This window comes from Periophthalmus magnuspinnatus, chromosome 5, assembly GCF_009829125.3.
Source record: "Periophthalmus magnuspinnatus isolate fPerMag1 chromosome 5, fPerMag1.2.pri, whole genome shotgun sequence".
Lineage (NCBI taxonomy): Eukaryota > Metazoa > Chordata > Actinopteri > Gobiiformes > Gobiidae > Periophthalmus > Periophthalmus magnuspinnatus.
The window spans coordinates 17751339-17777776 of NC_047130.1; the positions used below are offsets into that span (position 1 = coordinate 17751339).

Consider the following 26438-nt stretch of genomic DNA (forward strand, 5'->3'; position numbering starts at 1 on the left):
AGTTTTCACAACTCTCAGAGGCCACAGCGGAGTTTTGCCATCAACAACTAGCATGCTAATCGTACACTTCTTGATAATCAGACAATAAAATGCTTTATAATCAGAATCAGACAGCACGCAGCAGTCTCATTTGACCTCAAGAGCAGCTCATACTGTACATGTGTGCTGGGGCAAGACAACATACAGGCCCTTTAATGTCTATGGAAAGAAATGGGGTACAGGGCCTTTAATGTTTGTCAGCTCATATTTAAGTACATTCTTGATGACTTTTATCATTATTTAATAGTTTAAATCGACTTGCACTCTGTACTTTTTGATGATAAAATACCAGTTCTCAGTTTGTAATGGGTCTTCTTTGATGAATCCTTTTGTATTCAGGGCCTGTAGTTGGTGCCGCAGAGAGCCGCCTCCTCTGAGCTCTCCGTGTTATTAAACCATTTATTTCTGAGTCAATGGGATTAATGCTTCACTCCAATGCATTTGTTTGGAGCGGAAATCGTGTACAATATTAGACACAAAGGCTCTTGAAATGGCTTTAGACTCAGTGATATTTACTGCACTAAAGGCCACCTCAGCATGAGTTTAAAGCGGAACTAAACACTGAATCAACTATTTTGCTACTAAACTGTTTACATGGTGTTTCAATTACATTATCTACTGTTTGGGCAATTTTATAGTTGAAATTAGGTACATTTGCATCTTTCTGGTAAAAAAAACGTCCTGAATCTAAGTTTGTGCTGCTTCCCTGTCATTTCAAGTACTATGTGACATCACACAAGACTGCTCTGATTACATCCAGGTGTTTCTGATTACAAATACGGAGGAGTTTTAAATGTGGATACGCCCCACTTAAAAGCTACACTATGAAACTCTTCTGGTGGAGTTTCTGCCGCCTGCAAGGCTCCCTGTAGATGTTATTGCTTTATCTAGAATGTTCCTTAGTATGGCATTACAAATATCCTCTTTGTATTCATTTACACGGAATCCTGTTGGCTACCTTGAAAAACGTGCGTTTTAACTGAAGGGGCTCGCCTCTCCACAGATCTGACTTAACATGCAACATGGCCTGGTGCTGTCTCCTGCTTGTAGCTAATATAGATAGGTTTAATGCCATCCTCGGGAACATTCTAAGCGAAACATATGAAAAATTAGCACCGTTTCCATAGCAATTAACATTTCAATACAGAATATTCTATCTGTTTGAATGGTTAAACGTGCTCAAAATGGCACCTACAAACAGAAGGATAAAATCTATGAACATTAAGACTACAGTGGCTAGCTACAATGTGTCTGTCCCAAGCCCGTATAAATGAGTCATGTAAGGAAGGGCAGCTGGCTTAAAACATCTAAATCAATATGTAAATAAACTAGTATCAAAACTAGATTCTTATTTATGCTATTTTTGCAGGTATCAATACTAAAAAAAAGTCACATTCATGAGATGGAAATGAACCTTTCCTGAATATCTTGATATAAGGCCACATGGGAATATAAAAGAAAGTACTACCATGTAATGTTGAAAATCACATTCTGTTGTCTAAATAACTGTTTTCTATTATCGTGGTTCCTTAGTTTCAAAATCGAGTTAATTACCTCTTGAGACAAGCCTCAATAATGTAAGTCTGTGTAGTCTTTGCTTTGTAATTAGTCCTCCTCCCTTTTGAAAGTTCCTGTTTGAGCTCAAATGTGCCCCTCTGCTCCTGTACTCAGAGAAAGTGGGACTAGAGAGAAGTAGGTCATCATCATCATCATCATCATCGTCCCCTGAACAAGAAGAGACACCTCAAAGTCTAATGATGTCTGCAGAAAAATGGAGCACCGCACCTGGGGACAAGCCTCACGGACACTTTATTAAGCTCAACTGTTCCAGTGTTTTTAAAGCAGACCTATTGTGCTTGTGTCTGCTCTTTAGTTATAATCTATGACACCTGTGAATCATTATGTTATAATTTGGACATTTTAAATCACAATATTCATCACGACTTAAAAGAAAACTGCAGTGCCCAATGGGAGCTGACGTTGCCGTAAATGTCATCATAGCAAAGAGTCATGTAGCTGTCGGTGCCCCCTAAGGATAGCTATACATCACACTAGCAAGCAGAAGATTTTTTTTTTCATTTGTACCAAACTGGCTACACAACCTGCGGAATCCTACAAGTATCACAATTAAGAAAATAATTTGTCACAGTGGGCATGTACCAGTGCCAGTGCAAACTGGGGTTGATTGGCAAAATGTCGTCTTGAAAGTGATTAACGATTACTCAAACATGCATAAATCACTCTAAATAAAACTTCAAGAGGGTAAATTTTGCAGAATAGGTCCGCTCTAAAGCTGCACGGTGTAACCTTTGTGGTGAGTCTGTCTACTTGTGGTGGATGTTGCTCTGTCTGATGATTTCTGTGTCTTCTTTGACATGTCTTTTATTCCTAAACCAGTGGCTGGTCCTGCAGTTGTTCGACGGAGACACATAAATGATGCACTGTTCGTGGAAATAATTCACTTTGAAAATGCTTCATGTTCTAACGATCATGGGATCCACTTACAGATACTAGACGACTGGGTGGGCATCTCTGGTGTGCACTAAATTGGTTAAAGTCCTATCTAGAAAACAGGGAGTTCTTTGTTGAAATTGGAAAATGTGTCTTAGATAAAATCCCTGTCCTTGAACAGTGGGGTGCCCCAGGGGTCAATTCTGGGACCCCTGTTCAATCTCTACATGCCGCCGTTAGGCCAGTTACTACGCAGCAATAATGTCTCCTACCACAACTATGCAGATGACACTCAGATCTATGTCTCACTGGCAGCAGGTGAATATGGCTATCCAGGCTCCAAACAGTTCTGTTTAGCTGTGCATATGACTGAAAAGTCTTTATGAAGGTTCTTTTTTTTTTTTCTTATTTTATGATAATTATTTGTGATTATTTATGTTTTGTTTTGTTGTATTGCGATTTTAATGTATTTCTTATTCTGTAAAGCACTTATATGACAAGCAGGAGACATCACTAGGGAAACAAGTCAGATCTGTGTAGAGACGACCCAGCACTCTTTGTCAAAAGTTTGGAACCACCTTCTCATTCAGTGTTTTTTCTCTTTATTTTTACTACATTCTTATTTATAGATGTGCAGTAAGAAGCATACTGTATCGTCTGAAGCAGATCAGATTTGACAGTGCTACATGTGATTGGTTCCAAAATTATCTTTCAAACAGAACCCAGGCAGTAGTAGCTGTTTATATTAGATTTTCTAACTCCAAGCAAAGGAGTGGCCCAAGGCTCAATGTTGGGCCCGCTATTTTTTTTTACTACATTTAGTTCCATTGGTTGCAATTTAAGAGAAAGCCACATACATTTTTATGCAAATACATGATGTTCTGTGTGCAAGTGCTCCCTCTGCTGATCAGGCACTTTTAAAACTGCAGCTTTTAATGTAATAAGATTTTAATGAAAACCAAAATTTCTTCAAAAATCTTTTAATTGTTGTTTTAATTATTGTTGAATGAAAATAAATAAAAGTATATGACTTTTCTAATGTGCAAGCTACAAATGTTTATACACTAAATGGTCCATCGATTGAAAGAGTCGGCATCTAAATATCTTGGGTTTTGGCTTGATGAAAACTTATCCTTTAAAAAACATCATTTAATTAAAGAAGCAAATATTGTATTTCATTGAAAAAATAGAAAAGAAGTTGTTTCTTTCTGTACTGGATTATGGAGATATAACAGGTGCAGACTTCAGCCTCTATTTTGAGACCTTTAAATTCACTCTTTCATAACAGGGGATGAATTTAAACCTATCACTGTTCACTGTATGAAAAAGTAGGTTGGCCATTGCTGTCTGTTTGAAGAGAACAGCACTGTATGAAATGTACTCATAAGGGACTACTTCTGCCAGAATATCTCACCTGCTTATTAATCATTGATAAGGGAGAACATTTAATACCAGATCAGATGAATGCATAAGCCTAAGGACTAACTGCACCAGAACTGAGACGGGAAAAAAGGCATTTGGCTGTTTTGGAAAATGGAATATATTTCAAGGAAAATCAACCTGGATACTTTGGTGCCACAATCAAAATTTTATAATCTGGTAACAAACTTTTATCCACACACCTGCTCCTGTTTTTAGTGTTTTAAATTGACTTATGTACGATTTGTTTTTTGTATTTTTTTCTGTATTTTGAACATGGCACCAATGAAAAAGAGAGTCGAAGTGCTCCCATTGGGTCTCCCTGTATAAATAACTGGTGTCTGTGAAGATATATTAATGTAAGGGGGAGTGTTTCATGTCTATGGGGTATTATTGCTAACACATAACATACTACTTTGATGCTCAGAGTTTCCCCTCCCTTTGCTCTCCACGCTAAGTCACTCCCTTTCAAAGTGCTATCACAACACAATCAGGGTGTGAACCTACTGCACATTGCATCAGTTGTTTTGTATCATATTTTTGTACATTTATGAAAAATTGTTGTTGGGACATGCTGCCGCAAAGAGGGTTTGAATAGAGCCAAGGAGAGATCGCTAGATTACTCAAACATGCATGGATGCAAATAAAACATCTTCAGGCATGTTTTTGATGAGGGAACAACATTAAAACATGGTCAAAAGTTCCAAAACGTTGATTGACCTCTTCTTTAAAACCATACTTTGGAACCTTATAAGTGCAGCTATAATATCTCCATGGCGACAGCAGACCATCCACCAAAAAATGAACACAGTACACCTTTAATAATAGATAATAATAGACAAAAACGCAACACAGGATTTTGGGCAGTATCTTGTATTGATAATGAATGCTCTATGGATCATTGCATGAGTAAAAAAATACAAATGGTTTACGTCACAAATAAACACAAATACAAACATTATACTGCATGAAAACCGCGAGTTGAGATCTTCAACGGGCATCTTTCAGTATGACACATCATCTTCATCATTCAAGGCCCATCCTAAAAACAACGAATGTAAGAAAACTGCTTCACACTTTCACCGTAGAGTTACAGCGTCGAGTACATTCAGTCTAAATCAAGGCATTTACACAAGGTCAACACTGCACTGACACGGCACAGCAGCAGGGGGAGCTAGAGCAGTAATTCCCTAACTGATCTTTAAAGTGGGACTAAACGCTGAAACTGCATGTAATCACATTTTAAAAGAGCTGATAAACGGGGCAGTGACTGGAGGAGACTCACGGGGGGAGGAGGGGCGCAGTCTGGAGGTATAAGGAACAGTGTGATTGGTCTAATCCACACCTCAAACTCTGCCCCTGCAGCCAGGTGTCTCTAATCAGAAACACCTGGTTGTGATCAGGGCAGTCTTGTGTGATGTCATGTCGTACTTGAAATTGTACTAAAATGACCCAAAGTGACGAGGAACAGTAGATAATGCTATTAAAACACTACATACAGAGTTTTGCAGCAAAGGGGTTGGTTTTGTGTTTAGTTCCAGTTTAAAAAGGTTCATTGTGAAAAATAAATGGTGAAAATCCAACATGAAATGCAAATTAGGAACAGGAACTGAAAAAAAAATCCAAATCCTATTCATTTAACTGAAAGGTTGGGAATCACAGCTCTACAGAGCATTAGCTGGACTGGAGCGCTGACAGAGGAGATTAAGATGGAGGGCAGAGTGCACATGGAAGCAGGTTTTATAGTTGTTCCAGATAAATACAAAATGAATAACTGTATTAGAACAGAGATAATAAAATAAATGTACATTGCACCTCACTATAGCTTATCTTCTGGGTAAAACATGTTCCTAGTTTTACATTCACTACTTTCTATTTGATATTGGAAGGTTAATTTGAACTTGTTTAGGAGACGATATCTACAGTTAATTTATTAGATTTTTCTAATACTTTTCTTACTTGTTCTTGACTTAACTATAATAATAATAATTAAAGCTGTGTGTGGCAATAAAGGCCCTCGCCACCCCTTGCGACTTTGGGCTACACGGCAACATGAAGATTACCCTACCCCCAAAAATCAGAGTCTATGAAATACTACTCCGACTCATCTTTCATTATGTTTTCTTGGGGTCTTCAGTCACAATTAGAGCTCATCAAGATCTAATTTTTGATGCCAGTCACTGGCATGTGGGGTTGTGTCTACTACTTGATTTTTTTTGCCATTTTCCAGGCTCTAGATGCAGTTTTAATTAGTCCCACGCCGGGACGTTTTCCCAGGCTCAGACCTAATAATAATGCCGTACACTTGTAAAACACTTTACAGACTCCCCAAACCTCTCAACGTCATTCATTAACTCCACGCTCGACGGTGGAAAGTTATTGTAGCCACAGATGCCCTGGGACAAACTGAGACAAGATGGGTGAAGTGTCTTGCCAAATGACACAACGACAGATTTTGGTCTGACCTTTGTGTTGGTATTTGAGTGCTCTGATCACTGAGCCACTGTCACATGGTGTATGATGAGTCTTAAGATTTTGTGTTACTTGTATTTGAATAAATGTATATTTTAAGAATAACATGTTTTGATCTTGGCTGTAGCAGTAACAGTAATGACGAGCATTAATCACAATCTCACTGAGTTAATATAATTTTACAAAATAAATTCATTATAAAAACACCACAGCAGCGGCAGTATCACAAAATGGCCTCCTCCTGAACACGTTCCTCCTCCATCTGAACGCGCTCCTCCTCCTCCTGAACATGCTCCGCCTCCATATAAACACACTCCTCCTCCTGAACACACTCCTCTTCCATCTGAACATGCTCCTCCTCCTCCTGAACATGCTTCTCCATCTGAACACAGTCCTCCTTCTCCTGAACATGCTCCTCCTCCATCTGAACACGCTGCTCCTCCTCCTGAACATGGTCCTCCATTTGAACATGCTCCGCCTCCATCTAAACACACTCCTCCTCCTGAACACATTCCTCCTCCATCTGAACATGCTGCTCCTCCTCCTGAACATGCTCCTCCTCCATCTGAACACGCTCCTCCTCCATCTGAACACGCTCCTCCTCCATCTGAACACACTCCTCATCCATCTGAACATGCTCCTCCTCCTGAACATGCTCCTCCTCCTCAACATGCTCCTCCATCTGAACACGCTCCTCCTCCATCTAAATACACTCCTCCTCCACCATCTGAACATGCTCCTCCTCCTCAACATGCTCCTCCATCTGAACACGCTCCTCCTCCATCTAAATACACTCCTCCTCCACCATCTGAACATGCTCCTCCTCCACCTGAACAAGCTCCTCCTCCACCTGAACAAGCTGCTCCTCCATCTGAACAAGCTCCTCCTCCACCTGAACAAGCTCCTACTCCACCTGAACACACTCCTCCTCCACCTGAACAAGCTCCTACTCCACCTGAACACACTCCTCCTCCATCTGAACACACTTCTCCTCCACCTGAACACACTCCTCCTCCACCTGAACACACTCCTCCTCCACCTGAACACGCTCCTCCTCCATCTGAACACGCTCCTCCATGTGCAGTGCTGTTGTCCCACAGTGTCAACAACAAACATTTTCTGCTCAAAAAGTCGGTTTCAAACCAAAACAGAAATTAAAATACAAACATACATCCACTGTACAAATCATATAATCAGCATCATCTCAAAATAACTGCACCTTAATTAGATCTAATAAAGCATGAATTAAGACTTAGATCATCATGAACAAAGACTTTGATCATAACAAATGAACAGTTTGGATTCAGGCTTAGTAACTACTTAATTAAAGATACAGTATGTAACTTTCTGGAGGTGCAACGTCACATGAATGTTTCCATGGAAATACAGAGTTCAAACCATACTTCAGAACATTCTCCATGGAGATAGAGGAGTTTAATGCCTTACTGTGGAAGATCATAGAACTACATTTCCATGGAAACCAGCAGAAGCATTGAACATTCTCCATGGAGATAGAGGAGTTTAATGCCTTACTGTGGAAGATCATAGAACTACATTTCCATGGAAACCAGCAGAAGCATGCCCTCCGTCAGACCAAAGTCAGGTTTGTGGAGATGCAAGTCCACTCATTGTAAGGACACATGTTTTTTAGGTCAATCACACAAGAAAAAACAAAACAAAGCAAAACATATGCTTTTATTTAGGTGGGTTTTTTTTCATCTTTTTATAAAACAAAAAGTTACATACTGTGGTTTTAACCTTGTGGTAATTTTTCTGACCCCTGTGTTTGGTTGGATGGTGGGGTCATGGGGGTCATGGGAATAATGAAGTAGTTACTATTTGTATTATCTGTTAGTACTATCTGTGAATGAGGTCTTTGTTCATGCTTTATTAATGCTAATGAAGCTGAAGTTATTCTGAAGCGTTGCCATATAATCTTCCATCTGTTTTAAGCATCTCTGTACAGTTAAGCCTCTCCTACATAGTATAGTATTTTATTAACACAATATTTTGCACTTGGACATTCATTTTCTATGGAGTGGATGAAACAGTAACAAAGTGATAAAGCTGATACATGTGTGAAGCAAAGTCCCATGTAAAAAACTGTTCAAATACTGCATGACGAAACAAGGAGAGCCGCTGGTTTACAGTGCAATACATTCTGCTTGAGTCTGTGGGCCCAGAGCACATGGGGTTTTATAAAGAGGGACATTTCTGTCTTTAAAAAAAAGTCTCTGTCCATTTATAAGTACAAAAACATCAGCACAATCACCAACCTGGGACTAAACTGGGACTAAACCCGGGACTAAACCAGGGCTGGACCAGGATGAAACAAAGACTAGACCAGGACTAATCTGATACTAGACCAGGACGAAACCAGGACTAAACCAGGACTAGGAGAGGAGTAGACCAGGGCCAGAACGAGACTAAGCCAAGTCTAGACCAGGATGAAACCAAGACTAGACCAGGACCAATCCGAGACTAGACGAAGACTAAACAAGGACTAGGCCAGGACTAAACCAGGACTAAACCAAGTCTAGGCAAGGACTAGAATAAGACTAAACCAAGTCTACACCAGGATGAAACCAGGACTAGACCAGGACTAGACCAGGACTAGGCCAGGACTAAACCAGGTCTAATCTGAGACTAGACCAGGACTAGACCAGGACTAAACCAGGACTAAACCAGGACTAGAACAAGACTAAACCAAGTCTAGACCAGGATGAAATTAAGACTAGACCAGGAATAATCCAAGACTAGAGTAGGACTAATCCAGGACTAAACCAAAACTAGACAGGACTAAACCACGATTTGAAAAGAAGTAATCCGAGAATAGGGGCAGGATCTGGAGGACTAAAGGGAAGAGTGAGGGAGGAGGAGGGGTGGGGCCTGGAGATGTAAGGAACAGTGTGATTGGTCTAACAAGTGTCCATACCTCAAACTCCACCCCTGCCACCAGGTGTTTGTAATCAGGAACACCTGGCTTTAATCAGGGCAGTCTTTTGTGATGTCACCAACTACTTATTTTTGACCTGAAAACTGCAAATTTACCTAATCTGAGCAAAAAACACCAAAAAAATCACTAAGAACCATAGATTATAATATCCAAACACCATATACACAGTTTAGTAGTGAAAAAAGTGGATTTCTTTTTTTCTGTTCCAGAATTTCATTTGATTAAAATGAAAACTCACCTTCCAACGATCTGAAACCTTCTGAAACTTTAAATTACATTCAACCAACATCGTTCTGAACAGTCGACACCTTTAAATGCTTTGTTAACCTGTGGACTAGAGACCGACGCAAAAACAAAAACACATTTATAAAACCAGCCATGTCTCCAGGCCCCTTAAACCCATCGGAACGCCGTCATCCCTCCATCGGAACACCGTCATCCCTCCATTGGAACGCCTTCATCCCTCCATCGGAACGCCGTCATCTCTCCATCGGAACACCGTCATGAAGAAATCCTTTAGTTTTTTGGTTAAACTCAGTCCTGGGCAGTTGGCAGAGTTCATGTCCCGGACCATTTCACCACAGCAGTTTCTATGGCAACTTCAAGTGAAAACATCTGGGAACATGTGACCAAAACGCACCAGCTGACACCGTATTCGCCGTTTTCTGAAACTCGTTTTAAAATCCTTGTGTTTTTACGACACAGCTCGCCGCGATGTGCTGTAGCTGAGGCTGGTCCCGCCTCCCGCAGTCTTGTGTGTGGTTATTTTGAGCGTCGTCGCCACAGTGAGGCCGGGGGTCATGGGGAAGGACGGGGGCTGGGTGGAAGTGAAGCCCACGGCGGAGGAGGAGAGTGGGGAGGAGATGGAGGACAAAGGGGCTTCGTTGGGGCAGCCGTGTTGGAGGAGGATGTCGACGCACTCCTGGCTCCCGGCGTTACGAGCGACCGCCAGTGCCGTCTGACCCTGGGCGTCCCGGTACCGAACGTCACAGCCGTACTGTAAGAGAGAGAGAGGGGGGCAGAGAGAGAAAGAGAGAGAGACAGAAAGAGAGAGGGAGAGAGGGACAGAGAGAGATAGAGAGAGAGAGGGGGGGGGGGGCAGAGAGAGAAAGAGAGAGACAGAAAGAGAGAGGGAGAGAGGGACAGAGATAGAGAGAGAGAGAGGGAGAGAGGGAGGGGGCAGAGAGAGAAAGAGAAAGAGACAGAAGGAGAGAGGGACAGAGAGCGACAGAGAGAGAGGGAGAGAGGGGGAGAGAGGGAGAGAGAGGAAGGGGGGGACAGAGAGAGACAAAGAGAAAGAGAGGGAGAGAGAGACAGAGAAAGAGAGAGGGAGGGGGAGAGAGAGAGACAGAAGAGAGAGGGAGAGAGAGACAAAGAGAAAGAGAGGGAGAGAGAGACAGAGAGAGAGGGAGGGGGAGAGAGAGAGACAGAAAGAGAGAGAGACAGAGAGGGAGTGGGAGAGAAAGAGAGAGAGAGGGAGGCAGACAGAGAGAGATAGAGAGGGGGGGGGTCAGAGAGAGCCAGAGAAACAGAAAGAGAGAGGGAGAGAGAGAGAGAGAGAGAGGGCGACAGAGAGAGACAGAGAGACAGAAAGAGAGAGGGAGGGAGAGACAGAGAGAGAGACAAAGAGAGAGGGAGGGAGAGAGACAAATAAAGAGAGAGGGAGGGAGAGACAGAGAGAGAGAGACAAAGAGAAAGATAGAGAAAGGGAGAGAGACAGAGACAGAGAGAGAAAGAGTGACATAAAGAGAGAGATAGAGAGACAGCAAGAGACAGAGAGAGAAGGAGGGGAAGAGAAAGAGAGAAAGAGACGGGGGAGGGTAGATAGAGAGAAAGAGAGACAAAAAGAAATAGAGAGAGATAGTGGGTAGGGAAGAGAGGGAGAGAGAAAGAAACCGGGAGAGAAACAGAAAGTCAGAGAGGAGGTGAAAGAGAGCGAGAAAGAGGGACAGTAGAAAGAAAGAAAAAGAGAAAGAGAAGGGAGAATGAGCGAAACAAAGGGGGAAAAAAGAGATGGGGGAGTAGAGAAAGAAAAGAGAGAGTCAGAGAGAGTGAGAGAAAGATTGATGGAGAAAGGGAAAGAAGAGGAGGTGAAAGGGAGAGATAAAGAGAGGAATAGTGAGAGGAGAAAGACTATTAGCAGAATGAATTCAGAGCCTGATTTATTAAAGGCTTCAGTTTCACACAGAACACGAGGCTTAAAGCTTCAAAGAGAAACTCCACCTGCAGCATCAGGACTAAGACAAATAAACAAGGACATGAGTCTGTTTGGAGTGTGTCACTTTTCTGCTTGTATCCATGGAGATGTTACTGTTTTACCCAGAATGTTCCACAGTCTGGTATTAAACTTATTCATCTCCATGGTCACCAGGATCCGTGAAGAGTAAGTACAGTAAGAATGCATGTTTTTAAGATATTTGCACTGTAATAAAAACATTGGGAGTGTAGAAAAGTGATGTATAAGACTATATGTAAGTTTGCCAACTGATCCAAAGGTCGCCAGTTCAAATCCCGCTCTAACAATCTTTTTTTTTCCACACTTTTGTACATTTCATAACTAGTTTAATGAATGGATTTACTTCTTTTACTAAAAACTAAAACTTTCCCCCACCACTTCTGTGAATTATCATTTTGGACAGAGGGATAAGACCAATCCTCTTTAAGACATTGTAAAAAGTACATTTGACAGCTCTTAAATGCTCTGGCTCTGGCTCCGGCTCCAGAGGCTCCCGTTCATTCATCAAAGTGACTGAAGCTGAGTCACTCCTCATACTCACGTTTGTGCTGAGTCCGCTGCTCTCGGGATGTTTTTACTGTATTTATTTGGACCACTTTAGCCTCATAGTGTTTTATTTTGACGTATATGAGCCTGACTGTACCATTTCTGTTTGGCATAGTCCTGTGGTCTGATCGGATTCTATTTGAGTTGGATTTTAAGAGTCCAAAACAAGTCGACTGAACAAAAATATATCGGAATGTAATTGGAAAAAAAAAGAGGAAAAGCCAAAAAAACATATGCTGCTTTTACACGGTCACTTTTATATATACTCCAAGTCATTCAAAGCGCTTTACATCAAGGAATCACTCACACATTCACACACACATTCATACACCAGTGTACACAGACACTGGGGACGAGGCAGGTTAAGTGTCTCGCCCAAAGACACAACGGCAGCATTCATTTGTGGATCTGACCACTCAACCAATTATGTTTACGTCTGGAGCGAAATTCGAACCGCCAACCTCCGGATCACAGGATGAACACTCTACCAACTGAGCCGCTGCTGCACAAATTGCAAACATCATAATCATAAAGTAAAAGATTGCATTTTAAAGGGGCACTATATAACTTTTAAGGTTGAGTGTCCACCTGCTGGTTGTCTCCATGGATACAAGCAGGTTGCTGTAAAATTATTTTTCCACTACAGGTTTAACCTTTGGTTTAAATGGTTTTAAAAATAGTGACTCAAATAATGTTGATTATCATGATTTCCCCATAATTAAACAGCTCTCATATACAAACTACATTGATCCTTTGCAGTTTTTCCACACAACACATTTTCAGGAGCCTGTGATCAGTACGAGCATGGTTCCTTTTAGTTTGATTTTCGTCAAAAATGGTGATACCAGTGCTAGCTAGTTTGTGACTGTAATGTCATTTGAGAGGGACTTGTTTAACAGCACAAATCAGCTTGTCTCTTTTAGCCAGTCAGTTCTTTATGGTCAGATTGTGTTAAAACAGGCTCCTAGGTTCCTTAAAATAGACTCTGTCTTATTACTTTGCCTGGCATGTCCCACAGTGTGGCATTTAACCTCTACATCCATGGAGAGAAGCAAGTGATGCCACCATGCCAAGTTATAGGTCAGATTTGTGGAGAGGCAAGCCCACCTTCTGTAGAATCCATGTTGTTTGGAAAAGAATAAAGGCAGGGTGGGTGTTTAATGCAAAACTGTGGAAAATTCCAGGCAAATCTGTCTTTTAAAATGAGTGGTAATGCTTAAAGGGCCATATTACATTGGAGTATATGGAGTTATAGACGGAGGATAGATGATGTCTGAGATTCCCATTCCTGTTCAAGGAAGCATCGTCTTTCCTAACAAAAAAATGCTTCTTTAACTCCCCCACAACCACTCCTACAACGTTTTGTCCAGTTGACAGATTTAACTTTTACGATCTACTATGTTTTTAAACTTTGTACACCTTCCCTAGAATCTTTTGGATAATTTCAGCCCTGGAATTGCCAATCTCTACTGAACAAAAGTTAAAAGGTAGGAGGTGGAACACAGCATTCTGAGCTTTGGAGATGTAGACAGACTAATAATAAAGTGTTACTCAAACATGTGTGAATGAAACAAAACACAACTCCATGTGTGTTTTTGAGGAGGTAAGAGTATTATAACAGCTTAAAACTGACAAGAATCCATTTTGTGTAATACAAGAGCTTTAAATGGAGTTAGTTTTATTTTATGTCTCATGCAATGCCTGTACACCTGTTTTCTCCTGTGGTAAATCAATACCACAGCACAAAGCTCATTGATCTGTTTATGCTTAGGAAATAGTGCTGTGTAAATGGAGAGAGTGAGGTTTCTGGTGGTGGGTATACAGGCAGGGTGACACAACACAGACCAATACTTTAGAACGGTCTATGTGGAAATAGACAAGTCATTTTTTTTCAAACTGTGGAACATTCCAAAGCAAAAACATCTCCATGGAAACAAAGAGATGACGGACGCTGTTCTTGGCAAAGTTACAAGTCGGCTCTGTGAGTAAGAATGTGACACATGTTTTGCAAGGTTTTTAAGTGGTCTAAAAACTCCAACAGTTCATTTTATTTTGGTCTATTTTTGCTGAAATATTACATAACAGGGCTTTAAAGGTGTTCTATAGTTCATTTTACTTTGGCTGACAAAGTTGAAATTATTCGTTATTCTTCCAACTGCAGCAGCATCGCTTCCATGTCGGCTCGGGTTAGCATAGCGCCTTGATTGCTAGCGGCGCTGCTCTGAGGGATTTCTTCCTCCACCAACTCTTCTCGGACTGGAATCAGTTTATTTGTTGTCTTACTCATCTCAAGAGGTATTCTGGATGTGGCCATGCTGCGTTTTGACTGATTTTTAAGCCAGTATTTGAAGGATCACAACAGAGTTCTCCCGGTGTCGCACCTATTCCTCCATTAGCTAAACCGGAAGTCTATAGTTCATTTTAAACAGTTTGCAGTGGTCCAAAGTTATTCCTCACTGACCTTATGCATTCAGAACATCCTAATTACTCACCACGATGACTTTATAAGCGATTTTCACAACTTTCAGAGACCAGAGCGGAGTTTTGCCATGAGAGCTAACAACAACTAGCATGCCAACGTGCACTTCCTGAACAGTAAAATGCTTTCTAATTAGATGCAAACAGCACGCAGTAGATGTATTTTAACCTCAAGAGCTGCTTATACATTATATCTGTATGGGGAAAAGTACATTTTGCTCAAATACGTGGGGAAAAATGGGCCTTCAGCAGAACAATTTACATTTATACAAAGTCGAATATAAACTGACCCATAGGAGGAGCTGCGTCATCACCACATCCCCGTGTTGGCAGGCAGCGTGGAGGGCGGAGGCGGGCAGACGCAGAGCCAACAGCGCCCGCGACGATAACGCCATACTCAAGGGGGCACTCATGTCCTCTTTACTGCAGTGGGCCAGCAGCAGCAGCAGCTTGGGCAGGTTATGCTCCATCACGGCCAGTAGGAGGCGCCCTGCCAGAGTGATGTCCGGGCCCTCTCCCGGGGTGGGGGGAGGCAGGGGGGCCACAAACAGTTTCTGCTCGTATTTGGCGCGAATCCACGACTCTCTCTCCTCCCTGAGTCAGCAGAAATGCACAGGAAGAAAGGGCGGACGAGGAGAGGGGACAAAAGTTTTACATAAGGAAAGGTCCATATAATGTAATGCATTATACTCGGATTATAATTGATTTTTTTTCACCTTGGCCATCAATCCCAATTTGTTTTTTTGTTTTTTTTTATAAATTAGTCTGGTTTATAAAGGGGAGGAAATGGCTTGTGTATATTCGGACCCCAGTAAACATCAAACCAAACTAAGTATGTTAGTAGTTGAAAGAAATTCAAGACTGAACCTGAAGAAAGCCAAGACTAAACCAGGACTAAACCAGAACTAAACCAGAACTAAACCAGAATTAAACCAGGACTAAACCAGGACTAAACAGAACTAAACAGAACTAAACCAATATTGAACATGTAGAAAACCAAGACTAAACCAGAACGAAACTTGAGTGTTCAGTAAAGCCTAAACCAGGACTAACCACTAAATAGCTGACTCATATAAACATTATAGCCTATAACACCTCACCCAGTCTCCAGGACTAAACCAAGACTAAACCAGGATTAAACTAGATCTAAACCAAGAATAAACTTGTAGAAAACCAAGACTAAAATAGAACTTAAGACAGGAACTTAGCACAGGATTTAACCAGGCCGGATGAACTAGGACTAAACTAGGACTAAACCAGGAATAAACCAGGACTAAGTGAGAACTAAACCAGGACTAAATCAGGACTAAACTAGGACTAAACCAGGACTAAACCAGGAGTAAACCAGGACTAAACCAGGACTAAATCAGAACTAAATCAGGACTAAACCAGGACTAAACCAGAACTAAACAGGACAAATGGGATCAAATCTGACTTGTAACATAAACATTCCAGCCTCCATTACCTGGTAGCGTCGGGCGTAGGTTTGCGGCGCCCATGAGTGCGTGCCTCCCAGATGCTGTTGACCAGGTGGTTGCCAATGGCGCTAAGGACCAGGGTGAGCTCCCGCGGCAGGTCGTCCAGGTCCAGGGACCGGACCCTAGACACATGGGTCCCCAGGTTCCTGTGGATCCCAGAGCACTCGATACACAGCAGAGCCCCCAGGTTCAGACTGGCCCACGTCGGGTCTGAGAGATGAGGAGAGAGGGCAGTTAGAGACCAGATACTCATTTGAGCAGGTATCAATACTAAAAAGGTCCCATTCACAGGACAGAAATTAACCTGTCCTGAATAGATTTATAATGATCTTGAGCTGTATCTTTCACAAGTATAAGACACATAGACGAGTACACACCATGGACCACTATGAACCTACTGGACACTGAGGGATTACACAGATATAAGACACATGGGAATAGAAAACAAAGTACTACCATTTAATTCTACTGTCTAAAGAAAGAAAGAGTGGTTTTATTATCATTGTGGTATCGGGATTGGGTATCAAGTCTATTCCTTAGAATCAAAATCGATATTTGCACTTTTTAGCGTATCGGCTATTGGCCTCAAATTTCCAAGACAGACTGATATTTTGTTTTAGCTCAACCTGCTGCCTAAAGAGCACACATATGAAGCTTTATTTGAACAATGCAAACACTGCAAAGAGATATCTGCAGAAAAAAAACTCACTACACAGCTCTCTTATGGGTTTGTGGTAAAAACGGGCTGTGGAGGAGTTTTTAGTAAATTTGAATTACAGCATTTGCATAAAATAGTCTAAATTGACCCAACATATCGGCCCAAAAACATCGACAGAGCTGATTGGCCATTGGTTGCTGTGACACAGCCAGTATCAGCCATGAAAAAACTCATATTCAATCTCTAGAAAATACGCAATGAAAAATGAAGATAACGAGTCTAACTATCAAAAATAGACATGAATCTAACCATTTAATTATAATATTAAAATATTACTTCTGTATTACTATTGTACTATGTAACATTCTGGAGGTTGCACATCACCTGCATGATTCCATGGAAACAGAGTTAAAACCATAATGGAGAACATTCTTCATGGAGATGGAAACATTTTATGTCGTACTGTGAAAGATTATAGCCAATGGAATAAGCAGGAAGAGGCCCTCCTCCAGTCCAAATGAGAGTCAGGTCTGTGGAGATGCAAGCCTGTAGTGCTTACAGTAATGGCGCTTGTTTTTCAGTGCAATAAAAACCTATTCTATTTATCTAAAAAGTTACATACTGGGACTTTAGGGTACAAAAAGGTATACAAATAAACTGTATTTCAAGTTGCTTTCTGTGTTTAAATGTTTTTGTATGTGCTAGTGCAGAAGTGAAGCCAGCCGTGAGAATTCACTACAAGCCCATTTCCCCATGGGACAAATAAGATCCTCCATCTTCTCTCTATAATAAAAGCCACCTCACTGTGGAGTCCAGTAAAACAGAAATAGGGAACCAGAGGCTTCGGTTCATCATTGTCTCTTACATAAACACATCTGTGACGATAAAAACCTCTTATCTCAGATTGCAAATGCAGCCATGTTAAAAGCTCTGTTTGAACTTTGTGAAAGTACAGAAGAAGCAGGCCTTAGATATGTTTTAATGCCATACTGTGGAGTATACATACAAATTATAGATAAGGGAACAACATTTCAGTAGAAACAAGCAAGAGTCAGGTTTGTGGAGGTGCAAGCCTGCTCATAGTAAGGACGCAGGTTTTTTCCGTGCAATAAAAAAGCCAATAAAAAAATAAATAAAAATTGTTCTGAACATGAACTCTACTTACTTACTCCATCTATTGCTTTTAAAATGGATGTCCTTGAAGAAGTCTATTAAAATACTTAATTGTAAAGATTCCTTAAAATGTATATAAAAGTGTTGTTTAAAGATTCAAACTGTACCCTCACCTGGCCCCTCCTCTCATCTGGCTCCTCCCCTCACCTGGCCCCTCCTCTCATCTGGCTCCTCCCCTCACCTGGCCCCTCCCCTCACCTGGCCCCTCCCCTCACCTGGCCTCTCCCCTCACACACCCTGGCACACTATCAGACAGCAGTAATGTATTTAGCATCTAGTGGTGATATGTGAGAATACATCAGGGGCGGGTCAGCCAGTCTAACTACAGATCTTAGCTTTAATGTCCTCTTTCCATCTTATAAAGAAAGTTGTACTGCTATTTCAATTATTGCTAATGGTAAGTGTTCACAGTTTTATATAGCGCTTTTCCAACTTCAAGGGACTCTATCTCTAGGTTTTGGCTAAAAGGTTATACTGGGGCTTAAAGATACACAAAGACATAAAGGAAATTATAAAAACTACAACAACACTGTGCAAATAGAGAATAAAACTACAAAGCCTCGGTTCAATAGTTTTGTGTCTAAAGCGCGAGAAAACCAGAGCCGATGCAAATGCCACTGTGTTAAAAGCTCCGTATGAACCCCCTGAAAGCATCAAATAATGAACGCTGTTGGACGCAACCATTTAAGTTACATCACAGAGGCTAAATTAACATTGTGAGGCTAGCGTTAGCACAGCGTTAGCCTCCTACACGGCCCTCCACAAACAACAGAGGCTTATCACTAAACAGGGGGCTTTTTGTTTTTAGATTTTAGCGTGGGCCAAATCCGAAATGTGAATGTACTCGGAAACAATTATTCAAAGCACAAAAATGTTTAAAATGTATCAACTGAAGTGTTCGTGTTCATGTGTCTACTACAATTACAACACTATTAAGAAAAGAGGGAATTGTTTACATAATGAGACTGGAGTGTACAATCAGATTTATTTTGTTAGTGTTGCTTGTTAGTGGTGGAAGAAGTACTTAATGCTGTTACTTAAGTGAAAGTGAAAGTACAGATACCGGACCAAAAAAATACTCATGTAAAAGTACAGATACTGGAGCAAAGTAAAAGTAAAAGCATCACATGAAAAATCTCTCTAAGCAAAAGTGTTTAAGTACCTGTTTAAAAATGTACTTAAAGAGTAAAAAGTACCGTATTTCCTGGACTATAGGTCACACTTTTTTTGTTCAGTCTCACCTGTGCGCTTTGGTCAGCACAAGTCTGGAGATTTACTTATGACGCAAGAAAACTGGAAAAATGCGAATGCAGGATTTGGATTTAGAATTATTGAATTAATAAAACAAGCATGAATCAAGCAAAATACAACTACAGATATGTTTTTAATTAAGGGACATTAATAAAAAGTCAACTTAGTATGTGTTGTATAAGTAGAATAGAGTGTGGTGTGCTCAAAGACAGAAGCTGAACCAGGCTGTGTGTGTGCTGACTCACTGGGAGCGTCACAGTCCACACAGAAGTTGTTTCCTTTGGCGTTTCGAATGGCCTGAAGAACCACGGCATCACTCTGACTGTTCCTGCGATTCTGAAAAACAAGTGCAAAAATATATTTTAAAAAAACTTTAACACCAAAAGTTACTCAATTGTGTTGGCGGATTTTATTTTCAGTTTTTGTTTTGTTTTCTTGTAGGCTATAAATCATCTTGGGATACTTGTACTTCATATTATTACCAAGAAAATACTAGCCTAGCCATTTTTCCTGCTAATGTATACGACTAAGTACTGCGTTAATACTATGATTACACTTTTAGTTGCCATGCTGCTAGTTCCATTCTATCCATGGGGACTGAATAATGCAAAATGAAGACTGTTTCCTTAACAATTACCTACTTAAAACACAATATTATATCTTTTGAATGGTGAAAAGTCCTCAAAATGTCAATGGTATCACTGTGATGTAAACCATTACCACAAGAGTGAAGAGTGAACTGTAGGCCTATATGAATAATTATAAGCACATATAAAGGTGTGTTCACTGCAGTTCTGTTTGAGCCCATTTTAGTCCTGATGTAGTTCTGGTTTAGTCCTGGTTTAGTCCTGGTTTAGTCCTGGTCTAGTCTTGGCCTAATCTTGGTTTGGTCCTGTTTACTCCTGTTTTTGCCCTGTTTTAGTCCCGGTCTAGTCCTGGTTTAGCCCTGGTTTCATTCTTTAATTCTGGTGTAGTCTTAGTCTATTTCTGGTCTCATTCTGGTTTAGTTCTGGTATAATCCTGGTCTAGTCCTTGTCTAGTCCTGGTCTAGTCAAGATCTTGTCCTGGTTTAGTCCTGATTTAGTCATGGTCTAGTCCTGGTCTAGTCCTGATCTAGTCCTGGTCTATTCCTGCATCAGCTCTGGTTTAGTCCTGGTCTAGTCCTGATCTAGTCCTGGTCTAGTCCTGCATCAGCTCTGGTTTAGTCCTGGTCTAGTCCCGGTTTAGTCCTGATCCAGCCCTGGTCTTGTCCTGGTCTAGTCCTGTTTCAGTCCTGGTTTAGTCCTGGTCTAGCCCTGCTTTAGTCCTGGTCTAGCTCTGCTTTAGTCCTGGTCTAGCTCTGCTTTAGTCCTGGTCTAGTCTTGGTCTAGCCCTGCTTCAGCCCCAGTTCAGTTCCAGGAGCAGTCCCAGTTTAGCTCTGATGTTGATGTGTTGTTTGCGAGTGTAAACACAGCTCCAGTTCACTGCAGTGTAAATCCGAACGACCTCATTAATAACATTGAAACAAGGCATATGGGATGTAGTGAACACTGTACACCATAATATGAAGATGTATGCGTCTTCAGTGAGGCCGTAACTACAAACTAAAAGCCTGAGAGCTCCTGTTCTTTTCTTCTGCTGGATTTCAAAGCACTAAAAATATCTAATCAAGTGCTCAGCCTCTGCAGAGATGGTTTTTCTGTCCATACACAACTCTTAAGATGAAAGCAGATGAGCTCACTACACCAACCACAGTCTCCATTTCTATTTCAATATACATTTGAATTTGAAAGTTTAACAGAACATTAAAGCAAACTGTTATTAGAAAGAATGTGATTAAGACTTGAGAAAATATTTGTAATGTCTGAGTTTAGGTTGTTATTTGCAAAATAGATGGCAGCAAGCCCAGTCATTCAGGCTGCATTCAAACTTGCCTGATTAGCAGCAGAGACTGTATAAAGAAGTGGACTGGGTGAGTGTGACGTCACCACAGTCAAATGAAGCTCATCGAGGCTACAGCAGTTATAGCGGCTGATTTGGGGCAGAGTTCCACATTTAGAATTCTGATCTCAAGTATCATAGCAACCAAAGAGCCAATGTGGAGCGAGGGTGATGGAGGTAACGCCCCTTCCCACCCGCACTGCTGATTTAGCACGGAGCGGGCACTTAGCAACATTGTCAGTTAAACCTATTTTAGCAATAGGTTTGATTACCGGGAGCAACTTTGGGGAAAGAAGATGCCTGATTTGTCTGTTATTAATGTTCATATCTTGATTTACAGACACAATAGATAAATAAAACAAAAGGATTATGTAAAGCGGATTAAAACGAATATTTTAAGACCAAAATGACGAGTCTGACAGCAGCAGTTACAGAGAGAGGGATGACAGTGTTTTAATAGAAAGTGAATTGGAGCCGATGGAGCCGGAAGTGCGTTTTAAGTGGATACTTTTTACTTTTACTTCACTACATTTGAGAGCAGTATCTGTACTTTCTACTCCACTACATTTTTGATCTGGACTGAAAAGTAAAAGTATAAAGGGTTTATTTTTAAAATGTTCATAATTTGAGCAAAACAAAAATATAGAAATAAAAACAGCTAGAAAAAAACGGTCTGAACAAAATTCAGCTCAAATCTTTATCAAAATCATTATATTTGAAGCTTTATTAAATCTCAAAATCTGGGCTAAATACTTTTACTTTTTACTCTTTAAGTACATTTTTAAACAGGTACTTTTACTTAATTAGATTTTTTCATGTGAAACTTTTACTTTTACTTGATTATTTCTGTGCTCCGGTATTTGTACTTTTAGTTAAGTAACAAAATTGAGTACTTCTTCCACCACTGTCAAATTTGGACCAAACCAGGACAAGTGTGGACCCCCCCCCCCCCCCCTTCACGAGCTGGCAGACATGGTACGACCAGACAGTAAACAGCATCATTATATTTACATTGTGGTGATTCCAAATCGTTCACTACATTACACAGGTGTTATCTCCTCAATATAACGGCTCCACTCTGACCTTCTTTAACCTCAGATGAAGTTGATCTGAATTTACGGCTTTAAACATTTCATATTCTCAACACGCTGCAGCTTTTAAGGGCATTAAAAGGCGAGCAATAAGCAATAAAACAGAAATGGATCTGAACCGGAGCCAGAAGGTGAGAGCTGCATTCAACTAAGACGGAAACCCAACCACAGAGCAGAACTTAGAAGAGCTTTTAGAGACTTCAGACGAGGAAATTAAACTTGTTATACACACAAAGGGGAGTACGGTCGTTGTATTAATTTGCAAGACTAAACCAGGTCTAAACCAGGACTAAACCAGGTCTAAACCAGGACTAAACCAGAACTAAACATAGACTAAACATGGACTAAACAAGGGCTACATCAGGTCTAAACCACGTCTAAACCACGTCCAAACAGGACCAAACCAGGTCTATATCAGGCCTAAAAGAGGTCTAAACCAGGACTAAACCAGGACTTAACCAGGTCACTCCACAAACTGTACCATAACAGGACTAAATCAGGACTAAACCAGGACTAAACTAGGACTACAGTTTAAAGCAGGAACATCCCACAAGAGCAGCACTAAACGAGGACTTAACAAGATTTGAACCAGGCTCAAACCAGGACTGAACCAGGTTTAACGAGGGTCTAACCTGGGACTAAAAAAAGCAGGTCTAACCCAGGACTAATGTACCTCTGATACTGACTTCTGCAAACTGGGAACACCACACAAACTGTACCACACAAGAACTAAACCAGGGTAAGTCAGGACTAGCTGACGTCTGACTCAGGACTCAACCATTCTAAACCAGGTATAATCCAGGACTAAACCTGGAATAAACCAGAGCTAAACCAGGACTAAACCAGAACTAAACCAGGAATAAACCAGGACTAAACCAGGACTAAACCAGGACTAAACCAGGACGGAACCAGGTCTAATCCAGGACCAAACCAGGTCTAAAGTACCACTGATTGATACTGTCCAGTGCAGATTGGGAAAACCCCACAAAGCTTCACTAAACCAAGACGAATCAAAAATCTGAAGCCGACGCAGCGATGACATAACTGTGGAGTGAGACGACTGGGACTCAGAAACTTCTGTCATTTTAAGTGTAATTTCACCTAAGTACTAGAGAGGCATGATCTAACTTTTCCTGTTCCGATCCCAATGCTCATATTATAACAACAATCCTCAGCTCCCGTCTCTCAGATGAAGCTCCTTTATGATCACTGGCCCCGTAGCGGAGCCGCTCTGATTGGTTGGTTGTACCTTGTTCTTGCTCTGATTGGTCGGTTGGTTGTACCTTGTTCTTGCTGCTCTCACACAGCTGCAGACTGGCAAGGATCTGACTCTCTATGGCCTGGACCCACGAGTCCCTCTCCTCCACACTCTGGGCCTCGAAGTGCCACGTCTGACCCGTACTCGACACCACCAGGAAGTCAAAGTTATCCTCATCTGGGAGAACGGGAGAGAGAAAAGAGGGCGGAGGGGGAGGAAGAGAGAGAGAGAGGAGACAGAGAGAGAGAGAGAGAGAGGGTGAGTGAGGGCGGGGGGGGGGGGGGGGGTGAAGACATTGGGAGAGAGAGGTGGAGAGATGGGGAGAGAGAGGGAGGGGACAGGGGGAGAGAGAGAAGGGGGGAGAGATAGAGAGAGGTGTAGAGAGGGTTAGAGAGGGAAGCGGAGAGAGAGAAAGGGGAGAGAGAGGATGGGAGTGAGGAGGGAGAAAGAGACAAGTAAAAAATAAATAATATGTAAATGTAGCCTATACAGTAAGTTTTTGTATCTTTAAAAATCATGCATATACACAAAATGGACTCTTGTGAGATTTAAGTCATGTTCTAATGCTGTTACCTCCTCAAAAACAGACCTGGAGTTGTGTTTTGTTTCATTCTCACATGTTTGAGTAACATTTTATTATTAGTCTGTCTACATCTCCAACAACCTTTAGTTCAGTAGAGATTGGCCATTCCAACAAAAACACAGTGGAGGAAACACCATTATAATGTAGATCAGAAAAAAGTGTGATATGGGCCCAAAAAAGATTATCAATTGGTTGGTACAAGACAGTATTTTAATTCAGAAATACATTTAGAATCATAGAATTTTAATTGATCAATGTGAGGAAGTCTGGGAGTCCCTGCTTAGACTGCTGCCCCCACGACCCGGCCCCGGATAAGCGGAAGAAAATAGATAGATGGAATATGAGGAAGTAATTATACATTCTATTTTACATGTGGCACTTATATTTTTGCCTTTGATTTTCTTTATAAACTGAATGTTGATTTAAAGGGAATGTGTTAAAGGGAATGCGTTGACAGCAGAAAAGATAATACAGACTTAAATAATGAATTTTAAACAGACACTTTGCATAACCTCAGTGCACAATGTTGACAGATGGATGTCAGGGCTAATGTAACAGCAGGCGTGCACACAGATGCATTATGGGGGATCATTCATACCTGTCTTACTGACGTTCCTTAAGCTGCCGAAGCTCTTGAGTTTCCACATTTTCCGCTTGGCTGCAGACAGAGATGAGAAATGTCAATACGCCTGGAGTGGGATCAGAGACTCCCATAGAAGAACATGTCAACAAGCCAACTATAATACGGCCATCTTAATCTCTCTGAATAACCAGGTCTAAAACAGGTCTAAACCAGGTCTAAACTAGGTCTACACCAGGTCTAAACCAGGTCTAACTGAGGACTAAACCAGGTCCAAACCAGGTCTAACCAAGGACTAAACCAGGTCTAAACCAGGTCTAAAACAGGTCTAAACCAGGTCTAAAACAGGTCTAAACCAGGTCTAAACCAGGTCTACACCAGGTCTAAAACAGGTCTAAAACAGGTCTAAACTAGGTCTACACCAGGTCTAAACCAGGTCTAAAACAGGTCTAAACCAGGTCTAAACTAGGTCTACACCAGGTCTAAACCAGGTCTAAACCAGGTCTAACCAAAGACTAAATTAGGTTCAAACCAGGTCTAACCATGGACTAAACCAGGTCTAACTGAGGACTAAACCAGGTCTAACTGAGGACCCATGCCAACAAGCCAGCTAAAGGACTGTAGCCATCTTAATCTCATTGAATAACTAGGTCTAAACCAGGTCTAAACCAGGTCCAACCAAGGACTAAACCAGGTCTAAACCAGGTCTAACCCAGGACCAAACCAGGTCTGAACCAGGTCTGAACCAGGTCTGAACCAGGTCTGAACCAGGTCTGAACCAGGTCTAACTGAGGATTATGCCAGGTCTAGCCACTGCTGCCATCTTAATCCCACCGTATAAAGAATTACTTTGATCCATGTGGATTTCAATGGGGATTTGAGAAGAAAGGGCCACTGGAAATATACGGGAAACATGCTAAATATATATTAGGATAAATGCACAGACATTCACTGAAACAGAAGCAACATGCCACCAAGAGCTAGAAGCATTAGCACCATTTTACATGGTAAAAAACTGGGATTTTCTGGTTAATAATAAACGTCTTAAATGTAACATGCATTCACATATGTCCTGTTCTGGACCTGGTTTAATCCTGGTAAAATCCAAGTTTAGTTCTGGGTTTAATCCCATTTTTGATATGGTGCCATGGCAGCCCCATGCCACCCACTTGTGCTTATCTACTGCTGCTTCATTTCTAAAAAAAATAATATTGAATATATATATTATATTTATTAAGAATTGTTAATTGCTATGGCAACAGTTCAGGCTTTTCATCATGCAGAAACTAGAAATGTGTACTTTGGCAGTCACGTCTTTATCAGTCTGTTTCAAAACCAAGTCTAAACAAGGACTAAACCAGGTCTAAACCAGGTCTAACCAAGGACTGAACCAGGTCTAACTAAGAACTAAACCAGGACTAAACCAGGTCTAAGACAGGTTTAACCAAGGACTAAACCACGTCTAAACCAGGTCTAAACCAGGACTAAACCAGGTCTAATCCAGGTCTAACCAAGGACTAAACCAGGTCTAAACCAGGTCTAAGCCAAGACTAAACCAGGTCTAAATCAAGTCTAACCAAAGACTACACCAGGTCTAGAGCACTTCTGATAGCTCATTTTGGTGACAACAGTTTTGTCTTGAAGTTTAAATAAAATAAAAAAATAAAAATGGCGTCTGTCTTGTACCGTCTGCCTGTCCGATGGCGTCTCCCTTCTGGTTGACGCTCTTCTTCCGTCGGTGTTTCTTGCGGTCGGTCAGCGGAGAGCCGGAGCCCATGTCTTTGGTGGAGGAGGAGCTGGACACGCCCTCAACTGCAGAGTCTAGAAGAGTAAAGCACGAGTACAGGTG

General features: G+C 41.3%; 1 protein-coding gene across 1 annotated transcript in view; it reads right to left on the reverse strand.

The window, feature by feature from the left end:
* Positions 1–10031: 10031 nt before the first annotated feature.
* The window catches only part of LOC117371666 (arf-GAP with GTPase, ANK repeat and PH domain-containing protein 1-like), a 54836-nt gene continuing 38429 nt past the window's right edge, over positions 10032–26438 (reverse strand). The window contains exons 17-23 of the mRNA XM_055221852.1: positions 26276–26410; positions 24608–24667; positions 23452–23603; positions 19403–19493; positions 16063–16285; positions 14888–15191; positions 10032–10334 (exon numbers count right to left, since the gene is read on the reverse strand). Coding sequence (XP_055077827.1) covers positions 10032–10334; positions 14888–15191; positions 16063–16285; positions 19403–19493; positions 23452–23603; positions 24608–24667; positions 26276–26410 — 1268 coding nt within the window. The remainder of the gene's footprint in view (positions 10335–14887; positions 15192–16062; positions 16286–19402; positions 19494–23451; positions 23604–24607; positions 24668–26275; positions 26411–26438) is intronic.